The 25,903-nt window shown below is 48.6% G+C and overlaps 1 protein-coding gene across 1 annotated transcript in view; it reads right to left on the reverse strand.

The window, feature by feature from the left end:
- The window catches only part of LOC144166561 (putative transporter YutK), a 52,962-nt gene that overhangs the window by 24,871 nt on the left and 2,188 nt on the right, over positions 1 to 25,903 (reverse strand). Inside the window, exons 2-6 of the mRNA XM_077696059.1 lie at positions 18,366 to 18,733; positions 12,865 to 13,012; positions 7,987 to 8,253; positions 7,215 to 7,376; positions 2,984 to 3,109 (exon numbers count right to left, since the gene is read on the reverse strand). Of these exons, the coding sequence (XP_077552185.1) occupies positions 2,984 to 3,109; positions 7,215 to 7,376; positions 7,987 to 8,253; positions 12,865 to 13,012; positions 18,366 to 18,733 (1,071 nt within the window). The remainder of the gene's footprint in view (positions 1 to 2,983; positions 3,110 to 7,214; positions 7,377 to 7,986; positions 8,254 to 12,864; positions 13,013 to 18,365; positions 18,734 to 25,903) is intronic.

A 25,903-nucleotide genomic window follows, 5' to 3' on the forward strand; every position in this document is an offset into this window, starting at 1 on the left:
TGAACAGAGAGCACGATCTACACCTTCCTCAGTCTCCAATCGCCGCTGCGGCTAAACAACTGGCCGGCTACGTGTTTCCTCGACGTATTCATACAGTTTGGAGCCGTCACCCCCTCTATGTTAAAATATATGCCACCGCGGACGCTACTTAACTGAAATAACCCATTTTAAGAAACAACGATCCGACTCCAGATGTCAAACCACAAATAGATTCTTTATGAGAACTAATCCCCGTCTTAAACTGGGGCAATGGGCTTCAGTAATCTCACCACCATCTGTTGGCATCGTGCTGTCAGCCACACCGAACTTACAAAAGGGTAGAAGGCAGTTTTACGGTCATGTCCTTGCCCAAGAAATACAAATGCGCATGTAGCAGTAGCAAATTCAGCGTAAGGACCAATGATGTGGGAGCAACCAAAGTTCAACATAACCTTGTTGCACACAATTAAGCCCGTCCTAGGCAAATGGCTAGAGTTCACCGATAGGGAGCAGCCTAGCGGACTTGGCGTACATGAGTACGGGAGGAATACAGGCCAGCAATACGTGACCATACTCCACTTTCTCGCGTCACCAAGCTTTACTGTCTCCAGTGACGCTTGGCCTCCCTAAAACTCACTTCGAAAGCCACATAAGAGGTAATTTTTGCTAGAGTGCTGAAACTGCGGAGGGTAGTTCCGGTGTTTGCGACAGTTATACGAAAGTCAGATGAAGGCAGACTAACATGTGAAGCTTTACTTTGCGATGGGACGTGGCAGTCCAACCTTGTAGCCCTCAAGCTGTACAGCAGCGTTTCCGCGCCATTAGGAGCAGCGTAGTCATTGGCAGCGATGGTGCTTGTACAGGTAAAAGTGCTTGGAAGGCAACAGACCTCCCAAGGTTCCGCGCAAAGATGGAACCCCGCAGTGCACGTAGGCATTTCTAGGGCCCAAGCACCGATAAGACGAAATGGTATATATCCCCACCACACGAGCATCTCTGCTCAATAATTAAGCACATATATTTGGTGAGGGTGTTCAATAAAATAAGAAAACCTGGCAGGTATCGGAATCATCACCAGGACCGTGGTCGAGTGATAGACAACGAACCTAACCATTGCACTTCGTGGAGGCCGGCCGCAATGCGGCGGTAATGGGGTTTTAAATAGAAAAGAGGACAACGAGGAGGCGCCAAGAGGAGATCCAAGGAAAAAGGGAGCGAAAATGGAGGGGGGACGAAAAGCAAAGCAGGCACGTGACGTCAGCTGTATGGCGTGCACACGCACCGCATGGCACGAACTGAATTTGGCAACAGCCAGGAGCGAAAAAAAAAGAAACGCTCGAAATTTTGTTTCGGCTCCTTATTCACCGATACATAACACCTTTCAACACCAACGTAAGAAAAAATGTCAAGGCAAGTCATAGAACCAGCACAACAGTCGAAAGGTACGATCAAAATGCGTCAGAAGCCATGCAAAAGCAAATGGGTGTTCTTCAACAAAATTTGAAAGTGGGTGTCCTAAACTGAACCATGCAGAGCGATTACAGAGTCGCTGCTCTTTCGCACCAGACATTTATCTGCCACAGTTTGTCCCAGAGTATATTTGCAGCCAAAAAGCAACGCAAAGTAAGTGCCACAACACGGCAATTCATGGCTCACAAAAAAAAGAAGTGCGAGGTATTCCGCAAATACAGCAAGTGAGGCCTGTAGAATTGACCTTATTTACAAATACCCAAATTTTAGCCACTCGCAGAAGCAAGGGTATTTACGTCACCTTTATTGATGTCACCAGCATGCAGCTGCTGGTAGAGGCTGCCAAATATAAGAAACTGTGTGCATAAGTGTACTGCCCCCAGCGAAGACTGCTAAGTTGGTTTTCTTGGTTCTAAGTTGGTTCTCTGTAATCGGTTTTCTAAGTTGGACAGAGCAGAGATTCCTACAGTTATTAAGTTCATCCTCTGACGAATGGACACACGTAATACACGGAACACTGGCTAGTCTTATTCAAATAATCCCAAAAAGCTACTCAAAATGATCTTTCTCCTATTCCAGTCTACTTCTAATCTTTGCTGTGTGCTCCAGCTTCCAAAAAGACGTTTCATGCTGGCTTGCAATGCATATGCATTTCTAGTAGTAGGCGGTGCAGTTTGAGTTAAAGTGTCGAAACGGCTTTTTAGAAGCTGTGAAGTACAATTCTGGATGTACTTATAACCTAGCATTGTGTCCGTCACAGAATACTGCTTTTTAAAGGAAACTGCGCAGTTTCATGGCTGATTTTTAGCGTGAATGACAGCTTTGGCCAGTTTTCTCTGCCCCTTCCAAAGCTAGCTTAATAACCCGCCGTGTAAACCGTCCCCCCCCCCCTCCCCCAAGACCCATTTCACAGTAGTTTCACGATAATTCAAGCTCAAGGGAACGCCAAGATTTTGTTTGAATTATCGGAAGTTCGAAGAACTTCTCATAAATATGACTTTGGGTAACATGCCAACTTGTGCTGTAATCAAACTTTCACAAATATTTAATACAGCATTCACACGCAATACTGAATAGCTATTCACATTTTGAAACAGAATCACGAATGGATTTGTTTCTTGATGAGTTCTAAACAACGTTTTCGATACCAGCGAGGGCAGACAGTTAATTGAGGAAGTTTTCGGCACTGGTCAACAACTTGCCGATCCCAGAATCACGTTTAAAGGATACAAATGTGCAGCTAGAAGCGGCAAATGCTGCAGATATTTTACGCCAGGCAAGGACAAACAAAACGTTCGAATTAACCGAATTTCCACAATGGAGTAGTTTGAATTAGGCGCCTCGAAAATACATTTAAAGCATTGCGGGGCAGCCATAATTTTGAAATTTATTTGAATTAAACGAAAGATTAAATTACCCGAGGTTGAATTATCGCGGGGCTACTGTATCTGTCACATTCGGTAGCCATATTATCCACCACCACCTTCTTAAAACGGAGGAACCAGCAGAAGAACCGGAATGAAGCCGTACATACCCCGATGGCGATGTAGGAGGCCATCATGACCGAGGACATGCTGGCGAAGCCGGACGCCATGAAGCAGTGCAGCTCGGCCTTGGTGGCGTACGGAAGGTACGGGTGCAGCAGCACGGCAGACTGCTCCTGCATGCGGCACGATCAAAAGGGGGGGGGGGGGGGGGGGGTGAGTGAGAAAGAAAAGGAGACTGGAGGGTAGTGTGAGAGATACGTACCACACAGGACCGACATCCGGTTACAGCAAGACAACGCAGTTGAATAGATTTATTTGTGAAGGCTGCTTGCAGAAGCACTGGACTTTTTGTAATGACTTTTTGTAATTCGTAGGCGCGTTGTGCCTTTCCCAATATTCACTACACGAGAAATATAGGAGATCAACTGAACAAGACAAACATAGATCCTACATTCTTCAAGCAAGTAGTAATAAAAGTATCGATCACCGCCGCGGCAGAATGGCAACAGCGTTCGGCTGCGGACAGCACAATGTGCACGTTAGACAAGTTCATTTGTGTTAACATGTAAACCTTTCCGTTAGACTGGTGATATAAACCATTCTTTTTTACTTGTTAGACTCGTGTTATAAACCTTTCCGCTTTATTAGGACACAAAGCAATGACATCCCAGGTGGTCTTCGGTGCTCGCCTGTATTTCAGCACAACCCTCACCAGTACCTCATGGGGAATAAGAAGAAAAGTTCAGGCCGCAAACGCCATTTAGTTTATATGGAATTTGCGGCCGCTCATGTAGTTTGTATTTAGCCCTCTCTTACCGTCCCGGAACACACATCTCACGCTCATGGAAGTCAATTGTTCTGCTCCAAATGGTTGCACCAAAAACGTTCAAACAGTCCGGAGCCATTTCTCGCCCATACCATGGGGGTTGTAGTAGCCATTTCGCAGTTTTGTATAAGATGTATTCTGCGGACAGGTTTCGTCATTGCTATGGAAAGTTCTTTACGAAGTATTCTCAAGTCAACATTTCGCGACCTGCAATGAGCTGTACAAAGGGTATTCGCCTACATTATTTCTAAAAGAACAGTAGAGCTGAAAGCGAAAACATGTTTGTGACAAATATCTCGATTTACTAAACGGGCAACCTCTGCAAAGCAGAGTAAAAGTGGTGCCAAATTTGTTTATTCTGCGATTACATCTGTAAAGGAGTAGCCTGTGCAGACGCAACGCTAAAACAAAATTGCAGGACGTAAACCGCCAAATTGAGATTCTTACACTTTCTGGAGCAAGTAATGTGTTTTTTACAACATTAATGCAGTACCGTGATTGGGCTCTAACACACATTGGTTGGTAACACCTTTATTCATCCGCCTTACGAAACAAAGCCACAAATTTTGTGCGTTGAGGCTACCACGTTTCTCCGTCCTTCGCTCGCGCCGCATACCATCTCTAATAAGCCTACAATAAATGTTCGCGCTTAAGATTAGGATACATCGCCAACACCCGTGAAAAAATTCCATGGGATACGGGGTAATAATGTGGCTGGTACCTTTTGTATACACGTCCACGCGTCGACACAGCAGCTACGTTATTTTACCGCCCTTAATTCCCTGTACTCCACAGTAATCCACCTTATTCCACATTATATCATTCTAATTCATCTTAATCCGCCAAACTAATTCATCTTTTACAGAACCTTAATTCAGCTTAATCTACCCAAAGTTTTTTTTTTTTTTAATTTTCATCCTAGTCCCCATTTACCCATCTTTATCCCCCTCAATCACTTTATTATGCTGAATCCCCCTGAACGCACCAATTAACCCGCTTATTTCACCTACACTTTAACCAAAACCAATCTGAATTCAGCTTAGTTTCAAAGTTATGCGCCCTAATCCCACCTTGTATCGTCTTATTTCGTCGCTATTTCATCCTTATTTTCCCGTAACCCATCTTAATTTACCTTATTCCTTAGCCTAATCCACTTAAACCGTCTAAGTTCGTCTTAATCCACCTTAATCCCTACATCAAGCTTAATTCATCCTACGTCTACACAACCCGCCACGATTTATCCTAATTATTCACGATTGTGCTGACTCATGTATACAACATTACCCGTACCACCTCAATTGTTTTGTTCTGGTGTAATTATTCGTAATCATTAGTTAATTTTAAAGCAAAGGTTAACTAATCTCGTCGAGGGGTTTCGCCGTGGCGGCAAATTTGACCTTCATTTGACCGTAGCTGCGCTGCATCTTTGGCAACGCACCCCGTGACTCGCCAGGCCGAGCTCCGCCGACGGCCGCGTTCGCCTCCTCCTACGCTGGTGCCGGTTCAGCGCATGCGCCCTCGCACGAGCTAAGCCGCCGACATTTTTTAACTATGCTAGGTCATCTTCATTATCATTGTCACTAGCACCCACATCACACTCATTGATGACTCTGATAATCAGTGTTGACCTCCTCCCCCTTCCAATAGACAGCTGGTATGCTTCCTTCACATTGACAGGCCTCTTGTGGCCACGTGGTATTTTTGGTTCGTTTCACGCCGTCACGTTTTAGGTCGACTTGCGGCCCAACTTCTTCAAGGTAGTTCAACTGCACCTCCACGCGATACAAATAAGGCCTCATCCTGAGTACATTTTTGCGCAATAGATGTAACGAACCACCAGCCCTTCAAGCTTAGCGAGAAGACAACCTGTTTTATATATGGCTCACGCATCTCAAACGGCACGAACTGGTTCGCGCATATTATAATAGTACTGAAAATATCGATGCGCTAGAGACGTTATTGCCAGACTTTGCGTGAACCTCAACGCAAAAAAGACTGCGAAAGCACTTCATGCGTTGCAAAGAATCGTTTGGAACTTGCGGCAGTTCCAGATACCCTCCTACGCCTGCAAAGCTTACGCAAGCGCAGGCAAAAATTTTTTTTATTTATTTTAGAACGTACTAAAATTTGTCTTGTTTTGTTTTATTTTCATAACTGGCGGGGACGAGCAAGTTTCGTGCGTGCGAGAGACCGACATTGCTCTTTATTGGTAACTCAATTTCGTCACCTTCAACTTCCACCGCAGCACATTCTTGCTCGCTGTGGAGCAGCCTTTCAATGTGCGACACCAGTGGCCTCACCAGCCCCACTTTTCCAAGGTAGAAATGCTTTCTCAAGAATAAAAAAGTGGACAGATTCATCGCTTTCCTAACGTTTGTTCCAGGCTGTTGTGTGTTCACCCCCTGGAAAATTATGGGCTAGTTATGGGGAAGAAATGTTCCCTCCATGCTCTTAACTGCGTCATGAGGCGCAACGCGTAGGAGAGAGATAGATCTAAGCCCTTCGAAAGCATCAGGCGGAAGCGGATTGCGAAGCTAATTGTCTAAAGCGGCAATAGGACCAATCCATGCAAGAACGCGGGGCATAATCAAGGCGTCTCAGGACTTTTAATTGTGCACATTTGCGAGGAAAATTTGACACACACCTGAAATGCAGCCGACCGGCTAGAAACCTCGCAGTTGACAAAAGAGTTTTCCTGGTCATTTTACTCCACCTTCAGTATTCCCCTAAATTGCTCTAATAACAATTGGAGATCAGTTTTTCGCATTTAGAACCTTTAATAAGTGGTTAGGTGTTCTAGTACCGTGGGTTGATTACGATGTCACCACCCATGGACTTGTAGGAGCTGATTTCAATGTGTATATATGTCCGAAACAAAAAGGAGAAGCGGTTTACGCATTCTGTGTTGGAGACATGGCTGGCGATGCCAAGCCGATACGGCCCAACCTACCACCCAGCGGCGTATACGTGGACCGATTTGACGCTATCACAAAATGTGCTCGCAGTTGCGAGCATGTCGATCACTGTGAACCGTAGCGACAACAAAGGCATTACGACCGCGGGTACTATATGACAATAAGTGATTGATTTTTATTAAACTTCGCCTACTCCCCTTTCCCCCTATAATTCGCCTCCGTCAGTGATGCAGTCTCAGCAGTTGGGAATCGAACCTTCTCGAGATCTGACCGCTGCCCCACTAGGCGGTGGTAGGCGGTGGTAGGCCGGTGGTAGGCGGTGGTAGGCGTGGGTAGGAAACTGACACATCTAAAGCTAGCTTCCATTATGAGCCGCCACGAACAAAGGCGCAGGCACCAAATATTATCTCTACTTTCCCGTTGTAAGCGCCCCTGCCCTCATGTCGCCCTGGTCAACGCGTGTCAATATGTCGAACGTTTTCAGAAGGCCCAAGAAAGAAGCGACGTGGGCTGCAGCCCGCGTATATATATGCATACCAGTCCGAAGAGCATGTTCCCGGCGGCGCACATGGACTCGCAGGCGGTGGAGCCGACCACGTGGTTCAGGAAGCCGCCCAGCCGGGTCACCAGCACTTGCATGACGCCCCAGTAGTAGAGCACGTTCACGCAGAAGCCCACGTAAAAGATCACCGGCATCGCCTGGACACGAGGAGGGTGTGAGGAGACAACGGAGAAAAGAGAATGTTTTAACTTGAAAGCCACTCCTGCCTGAGACGCGGCCACCACACTTCGTGAATGCTGCATCTGGGTCTATGCATTTGCGTTTCGCTTAAGTTTATCGTCGTATTTGAACGCCCTCTTTGACTGACTAGCCCTAGCTTTGCTCAATTTTTGTTCTCTTGCCCGTTGATCACTGCTTTTTTTTTGTAACCCTCCTTAACGCTTTCGAATAGCTTCGATCTGCCTCTTGCGTGTTGCGCCTCCGCTATTTCTTCTGTCGTGTAACGGGAGGCTTGACGACGTCGGCGTAATTTCGCTGTTTGCTTGTTCGCTCGTTCAGCTGTGTTCGTTTCCTTCTATGCCGTACAGGCGTTAACGGCCACCTGCCGCTACTGCCGGGTCTAAGCTCGTGGCGTGGAACGCCTCCCGCTATGAAACCTCCTTGCCGCTTGCCGCTCCCTCTCTCCCCACCACGATTTCCGTTCACGGACATTTCCCGGCTCGGTTTCCTCCCTTGAGTATGCATGCCCGCCTGCATATAGGGGCAATGCGTAAACAACTTCGCTGTAAAATAGACTCAGGAGCTCACGCTGAAGGCGAGTATGGGCCTGAGCGTGGTCGCGTTCCCGGAGCCGTCCATGAGAATAGCCCTTGCGCCGTCGTCGTGCACCGAGAGGTTGGCGCCGGTCGCCAGGTAGCCGAAGAGGAAGCGGCTGCCTTCAGAGGCGAAGTTGAAGAACGTCTCGATGTGATGCGACAGGCACATCATGGTACTTCGACCCACGGACAGCCGGAGCATCAGCGTCGCCAACACGTACTGCAGCGTCAGCGCACGCGCCAGCACCAGCCACGGAACCTGCGACGCCGCGTCGGAGGTGCAACACGTTGTGAACGCCTGCAGGGCTGCAGCCCTCTGTCCATATATCCTAATGCGTTCTAAACCGCAGGAAGAGTAGAAACAAGCTAGTTTCCCTTGACACCTAATGTGCCAGTGATACGGCGGCTACAGTTAGAATGAGACCGTCTCGACTGACGGATAATTCCTGGCACGCTGGTTATCAAGCAACAGCGGACACAAAAACAAAACATTGGCCCAGCTTGTACAGGTTTTTTTAGAGCTGGCGGCCCCTCTGCCTTCCTCGGGTACCCGGCTGTTGCTCCTCACATGTATTTCCGAACTTGCCGCTGAATTCTTCATGACTGGCAGGCCCGGATCGTTTCGTCCACAGGCTTTCACATCTCTCTCAAAGTGGACCGTGTTACCACGCGCTACAACCCAGGGCAAAGTCCAAAGCCAACGCCTGCGCTACGAACGCAAAGGAAACGCTGTGCGCCAGGAATGCGATGATAGTTCAATCGGATAGACGCCGGTTCCATATCGCGAGAGACCTAGGTCAAATTCCGTTCACGGGAAGCGTTTTTTAAAAGCCAATTTTACACTTTTTCGTCCGACGGTTACGCCGTGGAAGCGCAAGTTGACCTTTTGACCTCAAACACACCCCCTGCGTCACACTCCTCGAAGCACATTGCGTGATTCGCCGGGCCCGCTTTCGACGCTGCGCACAGGGCTCCGTTTTCAGTCGTCCTGCTCAGCTAGCGGCGGCGGCGGTTGCGGGTGCTCAGTTGTTCGGCAGCCGACCAACCCCGCCGCCTCACAAGCATGCGCCGCTGGGTCGTCTCGGGCTACATGACTCATCTTGCGCCCGGCAAAGAGGAACACCGCGTTTGCCGCGAACGAAAGCGAGGCGGACCTCTGTCTGTTAGCGTTGCACGGGAAAGAACGGCGTTGAGAAGTAGTCGGCCGTAAAGCTACATGAAAGGTTAACCGCGTGTAAACAAGACTCAAAAGACAAGCTTTTGCTTTGCCTATCCAGGGTTAGCCGGGCTAAGCCGCAGCCATTTTTTCTCACTCCAACTGGCTGAACATGTTATTGTTCCCCGCCGCTGGTGACCTCGTAATCCTCGGGCCTTTCTGGTGGTCCAGTGGTTAGGTTCCTGGTTTCATCTCGTGAAGGTGCCGGGCTTGATTCCTGAGACCTCCCTACCACATTTTTTTCCATGAGGCTTGGAAGTTATTTTGATGCGACGGACTGACAAAGCTCGGCCTAAACACCTCTGTTGTTTATATGGCCAAATTTCGTCGCAAACATTTCAAAAATTGCCAAGTTAGGCAACAAATTGTACCATATAAGGATATTGCGCGTAGTCCAATTGACAACCTTGCTTTGAAAAACAAGGGTGACGTTTCTACGAAAAAAAAGCCGCACCCACCTGAAACGTTCCGCGTACACAGAATTGCGACAATACTAAACTTGTGGCTTTGCTGACACACGGACGGAATAAAAACGGGGATGATGTGTGTCCAAAACAATGATAATACGGCAAAGAATTTTGACGCTGGTTTCTTCTCTCTACGACCACCAGAAACGCCAAATCACGGTTCGTATGAATTCCGCATATATTCAGCATACGAAAAATACGCAGAAAACATACTATTCCAAATTTCGTGCTTTAATTAAGCATATACTCAGCATACAAAAATGTGCAGAAAAACATACTATGCCATATTTCGCGCTTTAAAGGGACACTGAAGTGAATTTGTCAAGCTCCCGTTTTTGCATGCACTGCGTAGACTGGCTCAAATTAGCACACTTTTCATCGTTTATCCGGTTGACAAATCGGTAATTATTTTACACAGCGCGAAAGAAGAAAAACTACTATGCGCAGTTTGCGGCGGCCGCACCAACTAAAGCTGTGACGTTGGGAGGAGGGAGCACCGTGATTGGACGATGCCCAAGGTTAGCAATCAAACAAGTTTCGGTTTCGGTTCGGCTCTGTAAAACACAACCGATGGCGTTGTTGGATGGGCATTCTCAATATCTCAGTAATCATCGTGCCGCGCTTCTGCCATGTTGTCGGCTGTAAAATGCGTAATATAAGCCTCCCAGGACGGCTTGGAATCGTAGCATTCACTAGCCGAGGCCTACGCAGTGCATGAACGCCCTCCGCGTCCCCGCAGACGCTCAAATGCCATGCGCTTTTCCCCCATATATGGAGCTTGCCACACTCATGCCTGTATCGTAAAAAGCGCGTTCGCACCAGGCCGAGGGTCTGTTGATTCTGACCTGTGCCCACTGCCCGTAAGCAGTCGGTGCTTATGGCAATAGCACGCCAACGAGAACTCGCTAGCGCGCCAGTGCCAGCCTGCGCGCGTTCTGTGAACTAGTTCGTGGAGCAATGAACGTTGCGGCCCAAAAAAAGGTGAACTCAGTATAGAAAACATCGGCGGAAAACGAAAAAGTTAACTTATAAAAAAAAACCACGTACCCGTGGGGATTCGAACTCGCGACTTGTAAAACGCTTCAGATGACAGACCTAGCGCTCCTGACCACTCGGCCACGAAGCGGGCTATGCTTCGGTATAAGGTATATATATTGTATAACCAGTCTACACTTTTATTTAGTTTTGGCATTTTTAGCAGCTTAGGTGAATATATTTGTTGTTTTGCGCTCCTGCAGTAAGCATCCCCCAAGTTTCCACAATATATCACGTCTAGCAATTGCATTTCGTAGACGGGAAAGCGTTCGCAGATGCGTAGTCGTGGTGCTGACCGCTGTGCTGGTTCGCCCAGCGCAAAAAAGTGCTTCCCGCACCCTAGTTTTACGCTGTACGGTAAAAATATAAGTTGATTTTATTTCCTAAGTTCCTATATTGACTTCGCTGACTCTTCTCCCGCCTTCAAGAGGCCTTATATTTTCCTACTGGCGTACCAGGCAGCGAAGCATCGCATGTGCGCTTGTGCAGCGCTTGTGTGAAGCGACCTTGACTTGAATCTAGATACAGTGTACAAACTAATCAAGTAAAGAAAGACACATTCTTCCATTCACAAACGTGTCCTGGCTTCGTTTCAACTGAGAGAACGAATTGCGACGACCCGTCGGCGGCCGGCGGACGAAACGTTGGGCCGACTGACTCTGTCTGAAGGCCGGGGAGCCGTCCAGTAGCGCAGCCAACTGCGAGCCCGGCTCCTCCTGACGTCACGCGAAAACGCCACAGAAAATGGGCGAGCGTAAAGAGAGGAGGACAGCATTTTCGAATTCATTTTTCTACTAAATAAAATCGCGTAAACGCGCCCAGAGTGGTCGAAACATGGCCTGGGGACTCCGGACTACAATTTGCGCTAGTAATCCCGCAATGTTTACATATCACTTCAGTGTCCCTTTAATTAAGTCAGGAACACGAAAACTGTGCAAACGTTTCTGTTCTGACAAATCATGTGATTGATCTGTTTCTTGAAATATTATTGGCATTAATGACGCCAGGGTGCGTAATACATCGTAGGAATTTCGCAATGCCATAATTTCGCATAAAAAATACGTTTTTCTGGGGCTGATTGTATAAAATGTGAAAAAGATGTGTCTCACTTAGTTAGCCAGAAAGCTCGCTAGCGAGAGAGCGGGCAAGCAATAAAGGCGGTATTCCATCGTCTTGACACTCCAATCCCATGTGAATACAACCCAGGCACTTCCTGTAAAACCTAGCGCCATCTACCGGCTACCTTTGAACACTCCTGCTATCATTTTGAGCAACTGCTAAAAGCCGTCATTCATTCGAGTCTCCTTCTTACGCCTCCGATGTGGAATTCTGATTGATTGATTGATTGATTGATTGATTGATTGATTGATTGATTGATTGATTGATTGATTGATTGATTGATTGATTGATTGATTGAGAGAGTGAGAAAGTGAGTGAGTGAGTGAGTGAGTGAGTGAGTGAGTGAGTGAGTGAGTGAGTGAGTGAGTGAGTGAGTGAGTGAGCGACTGACTGACTGACTGACTGACTGACTGACCGACTGACTGACTGACTGACTGACTGATTGATTGATTGATTGATTGATTGATTGATTGATTGATTGATTGATTGATTGCTTGATTGATTGATTGATTGATTGATTGATTGATTGATTGATTGATTGATTGATTGATTGATTGATTGATTGATTGATTGATTGTAGGGTTTAACGCGCCGGTGCAACGCAGGCAATGAGGTGCGCCGTAGTGGAGGGCTCCGAATTATGTTGACCACCTGGGGTTCTCGAACACACGGGAGTTTTTGCTTTTCGCCTCCATCAGAAAAGCGGGCGCCGCGGCCGGGAATCGAACCAGCGTCCTCGTGCTCAGCAGCACAACGCCTTAGCCACTGAGCCCCCGCGGCGGGTGCGATGTGGAATTCTAAGCCATTGCTGAGAAAATCTGAATTGAATGCAAGCTTGACAACCTTGCCACTGCTGTCACGGCCGCACGAGGCAGGCTACGGCGCCAACCACACGGTAACGGCAAGCCAAGGACAATCTCAGAATTTACATCTTTACACTGACCGGACCGCTGTTCACGCGGGTTCAGCGCTCGAGTAGCCACCCCACCACCGCGAACACGCATCCCCGTGACACAGGCGCACCAAAACTCACGCTCTTTCGGCTGCTGGAGAAGAGGTAGTCCAAGGCCAGCAGCAACACGATTCCGCCCAGCGAGGCCAGCCGCTCGAGGTGGTGCCGCGAGTCCCACACCAGAGCGCCCAGCCCCAGGGCCAGGACGACCAGCCACAACAGGGGAACCCTACAAAGGACGCGTGTATCGATATGCACACGCGACGTTGTGACGTGTACAGCTTCATCGCAAAATGTGGTGGACGCAGACTCCAAGCGAAACTTGATCCACGCGTACATCCCGCCACATCATAAATATTGTCATCATTGCAATTATTACCGCTATCATCAGCCGTACTCGTCTCCTGATGTAAAATGCGATATCCCAGTTCTCTTGAGGCCGCGGTAGCTCCTCCGTAACATGCGGGACGGAAGTGGGAGTCCGATGTGCATCTCCTTCTCAGGAGACGCTGCTCGGCTCGCGGACACCAGGAATTCAACAAACATGCGGAGCTGAAACCGTAACAAATTAAAGCCGTTCCACTCGGAAGTGCACACCAGTGATTCGCCATAATGGGTGGTGGTGCCGTTACACGCTCACTGCTACCACCCATCACGCTCTTTGCCTCCCTGTCTCATTCCTCTCTTGATGAAAATGCAATTCGAATTTCCTGCCTTCGCAGTGATCGCGTGCCCCCTTGCCTAGAACTGCGCCAGCGGGATTTATCTTATTTTTGCGCTTGCTTTAATTTCGTTGGGCTGGAGCCTTTGTGCGTCATTTCGAACGCGTATTTTTTACTTGTGCGGCTGGAGCCTTTCCGCGCCATTTCGAATGCACCATTTTTTTCTTGTGTATCCGCTTTTTTTGGCTTACTATCGTAAAAACCAACCCAAACGAGCGTTCCAAACTAAGTGAACGCGGGGGCTGCCGGTTATATGCGCAGATTTTGCCTCAAATGTACCTGCAGTTTTCTTCGCGCTAAATAACGGGGATTGACAAGCGCCAGCGCTTCACGAGGTTCGAACGGTTATGACTAAACCGCGAGCTTTTCGAAGCCTCAGTGGAATTCTCTGACGACGGTACACCAGACTCTACGTGGGTCCGTTATCTCGCTGCGTTTCCTGATTCCAGCAGTCGCTTGAGATCGACCGTTAGCGAGCTGCGACGACAAGGCGAGCCCATGAACTGCTCTGCGGTTAAACTCCGTGCAACCCGCGTGTGCAGGCGGCCTCGCTGGGGCGACCGCCGAGCGGGGGAGAGGGCATCATATAGCACAGCGGAGAAGGCAGAGGACGCGAGATGTGAGCGCGCGCCGCGCTGGTGTAGTGGGCGGCCGCATCGGAACTGTTACGGATTGCTCGGCGCCGGGGTGTGTTGCTGTGTTTGTGCACGGCCTCCGGGATCAGCCACGATGCGGGTATGAAGCTGATGGAGAAAACCGTAGTTTGTGTGCGTGTACGATGCCGTATGACTCACATGGCGTTTAGAGCATAGTCTGCAACAGATCGGACTTCATTACAGCTAATCCTGTTCTCCTGGCCGCATGTGACAACCCAGCTTCACATTTTATTGTTCACCCCATTCTTCGTGGTGACGGCAAGATGGGGTGGTATGGATGGCACCACGTTTATTCAAGTGACAACGGCCATACCGCTTCGGTCACCGAGCGACAAAGAACACAAGAATGCAATTGTGTGCTCTGGCTGATGATGCTATCCATGATGATGGGGGAAAGACCGCTGTTTTGTCAGTGGATTTGACGTATGCCTGACTTCTGTTAAATTCCCTGCGTGTGTAGTACGTAAAAAGTCACACAGAACATAAGCTCAATCTAAGATGTGAGAATGCTTAAGTATTACTTGCCGTTGAGTTGTGAAAGCATTTGTGTGAGGGCAGGGTGAAGTCGATGCCAATGGAAATTGGTTAATCGAAACACGTGAGGTTCTGACAGCTGCTGTCGTCTTCACTGGCTATTTAAGCTGGCTGAGCGAGTATGTTAGGTGTGCACGCATGTGACGGAAAAGAAGAGGCCGCAAGGAGAGTAGTACGTGGTACGTGAAAACTGCGTGTCGGTATGTTGACGACGCGGCAAAGCCTTAATTTGTGAATCAGCCTTGAACTTCAGAAGGCTTGTGACTGGGGATGAGGTTAGGCCTATGTAAGGGTTACATTAGATTTTAGCCCAACACGGCGCCGAGATACGTCAAGCGCATTTCACGTCAAGGTACGACTGCCGGTTGACCAGGTTACTGAGTGATACTGACGCAGTAAAAAATTTACAGAAATTCAATGAACTCAATGAATGAGTGCGAGTTCTTTACAGCCAAATATGGCTATGATTAGTGAAAACGTTGGATTATTTTGCTATACTTCAGTTTTCTTTTGATTCTTCTAGCCAATGATGTAAATTTATACCATTATAGCGATGAAGTGTCTTAACTTGGCTATATATATTCTTTTTTCGGAGATACAGGGCGTACTGCAGAGTTGGTCCTTTACGCTATTTTTATTCGTATTTCGAACGTTCTTTGCCAACTTTGTTCGTTTATTCTTCGTTTTTTGGGGGGGATGGGGGACATGTATGACATGCATATTTCTCATTTTCACAGATCATTTTTGAAAATTGTTTAATTTTTTTTTTAATTTTTGGTTTTCCGAAATTATGCACAACCAACGATCTCTATTTAGGTTATTATAATGTTTAAAGGTATTACTCCCGGCCAATCTCTATTTTTCTGGAAATGCGCGGTGTTACACGGCTCGCTCCGTGTCGCTATTTGTTAAGTTCCTCTGCGGAAGTTTTTAGCTTAATATTTTGCTTTGGGGGAAGACGTATAAGATGAATATCTTTGATCTTGTTAGATCACTTATTTGAAATTTTTTGAAGTTTTCTTAGTTCCTGGTTTTTCGAAATTCTGCCCAACCAATTATCTCTATTTACGCCATTATTGCGTTACGCTGCACACTGAAGTTACGTTGCAGTACGCTACACAATGTACAACACCTTACGCCTTTGTATGCCTGCATTGCGTGCTGCAAAGGATGGTTTTGCGGCGACTCTTGAGTGTTTATTCCTGCTATTCCGGGTTTTCGTAACAATATATTATTTCTATTGTCTTTTTTGATTCTTTACTACTTGCACTACATGCATGCTCGATATTTGTAACTTGGATGTAAATGAAACGATATTTTCATACAAGTACATTTCCTAGCTCTGTTCGGCCCATATTTCGTTGAAATAGGAGTCACGCACTTTCATTTTCTGGTCGACACTGAACGCCTGGCGGTGTAATCAAAACTTGCATATTTCCTTTTTATCTGAACTTAATAATGTTTAATCTCGTCTGTTATGTTATCTACCGAATTATTCTCTATGTTATTTTCCATGTCTGTTCATCTATGCCCACATCCTACGGTTTCAAAAGAGGCTTGCAGTACTTCAAAAAAATTATAACGATTAAAGGTGTTACTTCCGCCTAATCTGCATTTTTGTGGAAATGCGGGGCGTCACACGGTTCGCTCATTTTCGTTGTTTATTCTAATTTTGAAATTTCTTTTGTGGACCTTTTTCATCTTTATTAGGTTTTGGGTGATATGTAAGGATACATAAATATTTCTATTTTGTCAGATCATTTTAGTGAAATTTTTATTTTTTGCTTTTCTTATTTTTGGTTTTCAAAATTTAAAACTCAAAATTTGGTTTTCAATTTTCTCCACTTACGCGATCGCAACGATTAAAGGGGTTACTTCCGTCAAATCTGCATTTTTGTGGAAATGCGGGGCTCATGCGTTTTGCTCGTTTTCGTTATCTGTTATTCTAATTTTAAACGTTCTTTTGGGGACTCTTTTCGTGTTTCTTCGGTTTGGGGGATATGTAAAGATGCAGATTTTTTTTATTTTATCAGATCATCAATTTCATTTCTTGTTTTCTTTGTTTTTTTCATAATTCAGTTGGACTCCATTCTCCATTCTCCATCTCCATTCTCCATCTCCATTTATGCAGTCGCAAGGACTGAAGGGGTTACTTCCACCAAATCTGCATTTTTGTGGAAATTCAGGGTGTTACAGGGTTCTCTCATTTCGTTTTTTTTTTTTCTAATTTTGAACGTTCTTTTATGGACGTTTTTCATGTTTCTGCGGTTTTCGGGGATATCTAAACTTGCATTTTTGATTTTATAAGATCATTTTAGTGAGAATTTTATATTTTTTTTTTCTTTCTGGTTTCCGAAATTCCGTCCGAACAATTGTCTCCATTTAACGATCGCAAAGATTAAAGGGATTACTTACGCCAAATCTGCATTTTCGTGGAAATGCAAGGCGTTATACTGTCCTGGCTGTGGGGGCACTCGGTAAAGAATCGCACGCATTCTGATCTCAATACGACAACCTACCACAGTGACTAATGACCGAAAGCATAGCAGAATTGACCGGTTAAGCCTCTTCCGAGAGTGCTGGTTTGAGCCTGTTGGTAGGGCATGGCAAAGAATTGAAGCACTAACACAATATGGACGAGCGAGTAGCGCCTTGGGTGTGTCTAGCTTGTCATTGTTGTCTTACCGCTCCCATTCTTTGCTGGTTCCGAATTTCGCTCCTTCCACTGACATATATGTTTTTTTGAGAATGAGCGTTTTATCTTATCTCGCAGAATTTTGCGTGTGCCTAGCCGTAGCAAAAAAAAAAAAACATTACTGGGAATCGGGAAGTACGTAAGTATTTGAATTACCCCGAGAGTCAACAAGACAACAAGTTTCCTCTCTTAGCCCAAATCGCATTAGCGAACGCATGCATGCCGAATGAACGTATATCGAAATGGACGGTACCACACTACAAGATTGCACACGGGTTCGATTCGGGGCCGCGGCGGTAGCTTTTTTGATGGAGGCGAAAAGCAAAAACGCCCGTGTGTTCGGGATTTCGATGCACGTTAAAGGATCCAAGGTGGTCAAAATTAATCCGGAGCCCTCCACTACTGCGCGTCTCATCGCCTGTGTAGCGTCGGCGCGTTAAACCCTACAATCAATCAATCAATCAATCAATCAATCAATCAATCAATCAATCAATCAATCAATCAATCAATCAATCAATCAATCAATCAACACTACAAGATTCACAATTATTCCTTGAAAACAGTGATTATGGAAAGCTTGGGGGTGCACAGCGAGTTCATTGCTTGAAACGCTTCTTCGCATAACTCACCAAGTTATTTGCCCCACACTCCATAACTCGACCTCCCACCTCTTTGCTTCCTTAACAACAACGCGCGCCCCTCTCCCTCTTCCATTTAACCTCGCCCATGCACACACACACACGCACACACACACACCTCTTGCCACTAAAAAAATGTACAAGATAAGCTACACTGCTGATAACAATTCTTTTCGAAAAGCGAGAGTATACGCTATAGCATCTACTTTTGTAATCAGGTACAGCGAATTTACCTTAATTGTAACGGCACAACAACTTCATTCTGCAGTGTACCAGTACACACTGCAGGGCACAGCGAACGTTGTCCAACCCCTTCAACTCGTTACCCATTACCCACCTCTCCTCCTGCCCGAGGGCGTCGATGGTCTTGAGGAGTCTCTGCCCGAGCCGCGAGAGGGTGGCCGAGCCCAGCAGGAAGAGGTGCACGGCGAGCGTGAACAGCACCAGTAGCCACAGGGCACGGCACAGGTCGGGCTTGAGCCCCTGCGCCAACTCGCGGCTCACGGCGAGCGCCAGGAACGCGTGGTACAGCACCACGGCCACCACGGCCACGAACGCGCGCCGAGGCACACTGAGCAGCCACTGCAGCGGAGTGCTGGGCCTCACGGGCTGGAATTGGCTGTCCTCCGTCGCCGTCTTTTCCGGGTTGCCCGTCTCCAAGTCCAAGCCACCGATGGGGCCGCTGGGAGACGGCAGGTCGCCATGCTGTGTAGGAGACGGGGTGAACATCAGCATGAGCCAGCGGAAGCTGCCGGCGGCCACTTCAGGTTTGAGTAACGGCTGCGATTGAAGCCGACCAAGGGCAGCTCTGGCTACAAGGAAAACTGCTGGACTACATCGGCTCAAAGGGGACAAGCCGAAGGCAGATTTGCCGCGAGAGCTAAGATCAGCTTGGTGACTTACTTGACTCTTCTTTCCTCATCTATTTCGTACCCACCACCATTCATTTTAATTCATCTGTTTCTTGCGGAAGTGCACTTGTTATACAGTTAAACCTGATATAACGAAATTCACGAAAATTCGCAATTTTACGTTAGATGCAGATTTTCGTTACATTAAGGTTTCGAGTTAAAGCTGGCGTTAATGAAGTAGAAACGAAATAAAAATTCTGGGCATCAGTGATGGTGAACTCGCTCTTCAAGGATTTATTTCAGTGGAAAACTGCGTGACTTCCGCCTGCTGCTTTCCTACGCGATTAGTTACTACACGGCACTCCAAAGAAGCAACGCCACTTAGCCCCATATTCACAAACGTAACTTAAGTATCACTTTTGATTTTGTCCCCTTTCAGTGCCTTAACGCGTTTCAAGGACCAAAGTTAGGATCAAAGAGTGCCTTTTTGTGAACTTGATGCTCTTTTCCGCACTCAAAATTGGTGAGAGGATGCTAGCTGGTATACTTACCGGGCGACTATGTTCTTTCTCGCTGGCGTAGACGGCATTTAAAATTGCGAGCTTGCCATGGGGACGAAAACTTTTCGTTTCCTGGCAGCAGAACTCTCCACCGACGAACAGAGATAGCAGCGCAGACGCATGACTACACCCCGACGAGCAGGCCTACCACCTAACCGACACCGCACTCACACGTGGAAACGCACGGTAGTTTGGGGTGCGGGTGAAATTCGCTAAATTAGTGCATTTATCCAGCCGATTTTTAAGAAAAAGTGCAAAAAACAATGGCTCATCACTGTAGCGAATTTGTTACACCAAGGTTAACCATCGCAACACCTTCGTTACATAGATGTCGCAAACACATAGGGTTCAGGGCTGGGAGTGGGGAATTGAAAAACTTCGTTAAATCCAGGAGTTCGTTACATAGGGAATCGTTATATCCAGGTACCTGAGAGCCTTCCGTTAGCACCAGTCACAAATAACCACTACCCACAGCAGAGCATACCGAGCGGGCATGCGATTTGAAAACGAACCCTCAACCATCCTGGCTTGCGGCAAGCTTGCCTCAGCTAGCGGTCTCCAGTACTTGTTCCTGCCGTAAGGTTGTGTAGCCTGGAAGTGCAAATTGTGCCCAAAGAACACGCCAGGAGCGGGAAGCGTTCGCTCTTCTCACCTACTTGCAGCATACGTACGCAACGGGGAACCAGAAAACAGGCTTGTAGCAATGATGAGGGTGTCATTATTAGACTATGACCATTGCAGGACGTAGGTATCTTTCATAGATGGTCCACAAAGAAAACGCCGAAAGCTTTGGCCCGTCATAGAAATCTATTATTTGCGAGTGGAGAAACAGAGCTCGGCTCGATAGCGTTTCTTTTTGCGTAACGCCGAACTTCTTTTTGCGCAACGCAAGTAAGCTCAGGACGGGACCTAGGCACCCATCCCGTGCTTTTTTTTTTTTGTCCTTCGTTAGTTATCGCTGTATCACTTGAACATGAGCAGCCCCCAACTCGTCTAACTTTCATTATTGTTACTCTATTGACGTTGCGGAAGTGTGGGCGTAACGCCATAACGCGGTGCCATCTCTGCGCGGTTGACGATGACACGCGCTACCTTCTGTAGCAGTATTCATGGATGTCCAGCTAAGTTCAAAAATTTTCTCCATCGTTCAATACAGTCACTACTAGATTACACGAAGCCGCGGTGACTGAGACTCGCCCATTGTCACTTCGCCTCATGTCACCTTATCCACTGCGAAATTTAATTTTCCGATAGCCCTGACTGGGTTGGACAGTCAGCAGCAAATCAAAATGCCGCTGGGATGCGAAGAGCAGTTGCATCAAAAGCTTAACTCGCTGAAACCCTTGTTTTCCGCGCCGACGCTGTCTAGGAAATTCCGCCAGTGGGTGACTCGGTGAATAATTTAGAACACCCGGGGTTCTGTGCGCCGACATCTTGACTCACGGCCATTTCCGTTTTATGTTGGTGTCCAGCAAACGACCTCCGTGGTGGGGATATCACCCGCCTACTTCTGCTCAACAGTACAACGTCTTCTCCACAAAGCCAGCGTGGAGGTTCGGTCAAGTCGTTCTGGACACAGATTTGGTTGCCGGATTCGACACCTTCGTAGTAGGGTTATGTTTTGGCCAAAATATGGAATTTTTTTTTTTGTACAATTCTCGCCTGCGGAAGATTCTCACACGCATGAAAGACCTTGATTAGACCCAAATTATTCCATATAGTCATCCGCAGTGCTCGCACAACCGAGGTGTGGCTGACTTCGGCGAGTGGAATCCCAAATTAAATTGCCCTATCACAAGCAAACGAGATTGGGAAATATATTACGCCGAATACACCAAAAAACAACGGTGGGTTAAGTACGATCCAGCACACCGCAGGTCTCCTCGATTTGGCCTGCACTTTCTGCATGAGTTTAGGATGAGTTCACCCAGTTCAGCGCAGGTACCGCCACTGCAGAACCGGTCCTGCACTTTTGTCGTCTGCTTCTGCACCTCCTCCCTGGGAAGTGCAGGGAAAGCCGTAAACTCATCCTCCACTCTCTGCACCGTCGGTAAATCGAAGACAAAAGTGCAGGCGCCGCGCGCTGCACTCGACAATAGAAGATGCGATTGCTGCACTACCTGAATGAGTGCAGCGGGTGCAGCAAAATCGAAGACACCTCGCATACACACGACGGGCCGGCTGCGCGGACCGCGAATGGCCGTCCGTCGGAAATGTCACAGAGGAAAGCTGAACACAGGTGCTTTTTGGCCGCGAGAATATGTCGAAACGATAAATCTGCACACGTTTCAGCCTCACAATAACAGCCACCCGCGTGCTCACGCAGTCGCCGGCCTCGTTCGCACGAAGGCGACACGACGAGCGGCGACGACGAGGCGAACCGGGCTGGAAATAGCAGCACCGATCACCACATCTTGGTGGAACAGAAGCCTTCCCGTAAATAAAGTTCTTCATGCGTGAAACAATGTGATATGATGGCTAGCATTACACTAGTAAGAGTCACACGAGTTGCTAAATTGAGTGTGCGGCGCTCTGGCAAGCCTAACCTGCTGCCTACCCCAGCGGGGGTAATTGCAGGCTCTTTCGAGCGCTTCGAAACAGCCGCGCTTTCGGCGCCTTTCTCTATTGGCGCAACCGGACCCGGCTCCGCCCACGCAACGCGGGCGTTGCCAGACCAGGGGACTTGATATAGTGGTCTGCGGCCAGAACTAAAACTTGGAAAGAAAAAAATTGGCTCTAATCCACGCTGTGAAGGTGGTTGGAAAGCAAAGCTTTAAACGACATCCATAACAATTGCCTATGCGAAGGCACAGATTCTGCCAGCCGTTACCTGGAATTCGCGAGGGTATTCGGTCTCGGCGTCCAACTTGGCCCGACAGGGCACGACAGGCCCAGTCGAACCATGTCGGGCTCAGTCAGACGAAGAAGAAACCACCCTAGCAGCAGCGTCGGGCCGGGATAGAGCGGCGGACGCCGCCGCTGTGCACAAAAGGTAACAGTGCGCAAAAGATAGTGTTTCTCTAGCGGCCAGATGTCTGTATGTGGTTTGTACATTTTGTTTTCCCGCCCTGCAAACCAATACATAACGTATGTTTGCCGTACAACCGCTTAATTCCGTCGGGTGCGCGTTACCCTTGAGGTGCCGTCGAACAAATTAATCAGGCCGTCCGAAGGCAGCGCGCAATGGACGCGAAGCTATACCAGAACATGCCCAATTAAAGCAACGGTCGCTAAAGCAGACGACAAAGCCGTACCGCCGACGCCACCGTCGGCGAGCAGGCACTTCCGCGCAGAGAACGCTGGGTAAATTCGCCGCGCCATCTACAGTGTGCTCCGTGAGTGAAACCCTCCGCACCCACCCCCCCTTCCCGTCACCGCCACCTCCACCGCGTTCTGAGTTTGTTGTCCCGCACGCCACGAAAGAACCGTTGGTTGGTAGAGCTAGAAAGCTTTCTTTTAAAAGCCTGGGCGCATTGTTCGACCATGAGGGCCGTGGTCTTCCGGGGTCCAACTGCGATCCGCGCAAACTGGTGACGTCCTATCACGTGATGCGCGGACCGCTGTCTAAAAGAGCGATTTGGCCAGTCGTGTGGATAGGCGCCTAATGAATGCGATAGGTAGGTAGATCCAGAACTTGGCAAAACGCATTTGTGGTCAAATCGTGCCAACACTGCGAGGACTGGCACGCATTTCTACTAGCTACTTCGTGGTTCAACACGTCGACGGTAACCCGAACTGCACAAAGGCTAGCTACAGTTGGTACTAGTTTGTTGTCATGCAACCTGAAACACTAGAGGCCTTTCAAGTTAAAGGTATGCATGCAGTCGTACCTGAGGCAATGGATAACCTTATCGCACCCCCCCCCCCCCGCCACGTGCGGCTGTAGTAGTAGAGCCACTTTATTTTGCATATGGTTCAGGGTAGGGGGGGGTGGCGGAGGCCCAAAGGGCCCCCGCGACTTCCAGGGCTCTGTCCGTGACGGATTCTTGTGTTGCGAGGTCAGAGCTCCCCAGAGCCTGCTCCCAGTGAGAGGGGGAGGGGAAAGGGGAGAAGGGGTCGCGCGGACACTCACAGAGGGAGTGGAATAGTGTGTCCAGCGCGCCAAATGAGGGGCAGTGAGGGGAGTCGAATTGATGTAGGTGGGTCTGCACAAGGAGAGTGCGGTGTGGGAAAGTGTGGGTCTGTGAGAGCCGCCACATGTGCGCTGCCGGCGGAGTAAGTGAAGGGTGCGGGGGAGGTCGGTTCCTGCGGAGGAGGCGGTAATGTTGAGTTATGTCCCTGTACTTAAGTAGGTACGCGTGGGACATTTCGGGGATGCCGTGTGTAGGCGTAAAAGAAACGGGAGCCCGGGATATCAAAGCTCGGGCGTGTTGGTGTGCCGTCTGCCTCATTACAACCTACGCCGGTGTGGGCCGGAGTCCACAGCAGCATCACGGGGTGGGCAGGGGGATTCTTAAGAAGAATTTTGAGGGCATGCAGCTTCGGAAATGACGCCCTCTGTGTAATTTCGTATGGCAGTTTGAGAGTCAGATAAAATAATCTGGGGGGTAGGTGATTGAGTAAGGGCACGGGCAATGGCCGCCTCTTCCTCAGTTACCGAAGAGGTGGTGGCGACGGTAGCCGAGACCTGAGGGATTGTTGCAGAAGCGCCTACTACAGCGAGTGCGAAGGCAAGACGGGTGGGCTAGGCCGCTGCGTCTACGTGGAGAGTGTGCTCAGAGGGAGGGTAGCGGGAGAGGTGTGCTTGGGCTCGGGCTAGACGGCGTCCGCGGTGGTAGGCTGGATGCATATTTCGCGGGCGGAGAAGGCGGGGGATGTGAGCTGGAGGATCTAGTAGAAGCGGGGCGTTGGCACTAATTCTATCGAGGATTCGCCTACCAGTCGGGGTCTGGGAAAGGCGCATGAGCTGGGCCAGGCGATGGGCTTCGATTAGTTCATTTATGCCATTATGTATACCAAGCGCGAGGAGTCGTTGGGTGGGGGCATGCGGGGGAAGTAGCAGCACAGAGCGATAGGCTCTTCGAAGTAAGGCTTCGAGGGAAGTGCGTTGAGAGGGGGCGAGCTGTGCGTACGGGAGGTGATAGCAAAAACGACTCACCAGGAAGCACTGCAGAAGTCGTAGCCGTTTTAATTCCGTTAGTCCATGTCTCCTAGATGCGATACGTTTAATGAGACCAATAGTTTGGATGGTGTGAGTGCGCAAGAGATTTATAGTGGTTGTGCTGTTCCTGTTGGCTTGGAGATGCATGCCGAGAAGGCGAAGCTAGTACGAGTGTGGAGAAAATTTTTGAACTTGAAAGTTGGCTTCAATCGCGCCGTAAGCTGATTTCTATAGGTATTTCTGTAGAACCAAGGGGCACCTTGACAAGACGACTGTCGCCTCGGTACGGTGTCGCCCTCTATGAGGACGAGGAGCGAACCAGTAACGGACAAGGCCGACACCTGTGACCTGATGAAACCACAGAAGAGTAGTAAGGGCATGTACTGACACCTGGTGTAGCAAAGCGGAGACTGGAAAAATGTTTTTTCATCGCATTGAACTGCAGAGCTTCCATTCTAACGCAAATTTTGTACGGGCGCAACCAGTCAATAGGGAGTTTTAGAATAGGGGGCCCCAACGCTCTGGGGCCCCCAAGCGTCTTGGGGCGTCGTACTGCGCATGCGCAGAACCCAAGCCGTCCTTGGGGTTTTGGGTTTGCGTTTAGCGCGCACGCTATTTTGCTGAAATAGCGGGCGCCCCAAAGCTGGAGTCTGCGTTCTTGCGTCGCTCTCGCAGCCAGCGAGACTGCGCGTGACCATGGCTGAAGCGAAACCTGCGGCTCGTCACCCGATCAACTACGACGATCGCTGAGCTGAATTTGTTGATTCCGCGCGTCGTTCGCTAGATATGGATAAAGCAGGTAATCGTGAAGCGTTTTCTGCTTTCAGAAACAGTCCGCGCACACGCCGGCCGCGCCTGCCAGCTCGGCACGCTCAGCGGCTCGAACCGGCGCAGACCACGGTAGCAACCGCTTGTCTCTGCTCTTCCGAATCAATCTGATCGCTAAAAAGAAACTCCACATGCGAGAAAGTAAGTGTTAGTGTGATGAAAAATTGTGCTAGGGCTTGTTGTCAGGGCTTATTTTAAAAGCGGCGATCAGATATCTGCCGCGATGCTAAGCCTACGCTGAGCGGCCGCGGACGTTCGGCCAGGCCTCTCAAGCTTGGACGTTCCCTGTCTTCCCTATAGGCGGCGTAAAAATCGACGCCCCACGTGACCAACCTACAGCGCTGTTTTCGAACATCAAGCCCAGCAGACGGCGCAGGCAAAATGTTACTTTTGGTATAGAATACAAAACATTCATTCCGTGACTCAAAGAGCCCACAAAGTTCGCTTACAATGTGGTATTTAAAAATACTATTAACAAGTTCCGCATCAAACATCCGTTGAGCAAAAAAATACAACTTTTTACGAACAGCCGACT

Source organism: Haemaphysalis longicornis, unplaced genomic scaffold (assembly GCF_048455015.1).
Source record: "Haemaphysalis longicornis isolate Haplotype H1 unplaced genomic scaffold, Haemaphysalis longicornis Haplotype H1 scaffold_18, whole genome shotgun sequence".
In the NCBI taxonomy this organism is placed as follows: Eukaryota; Metazoa; Arthropoda; class Arachnida; order Ixodida; family Ixodidae; genus Haemaphysalis; species Haemaphysalis longicornis.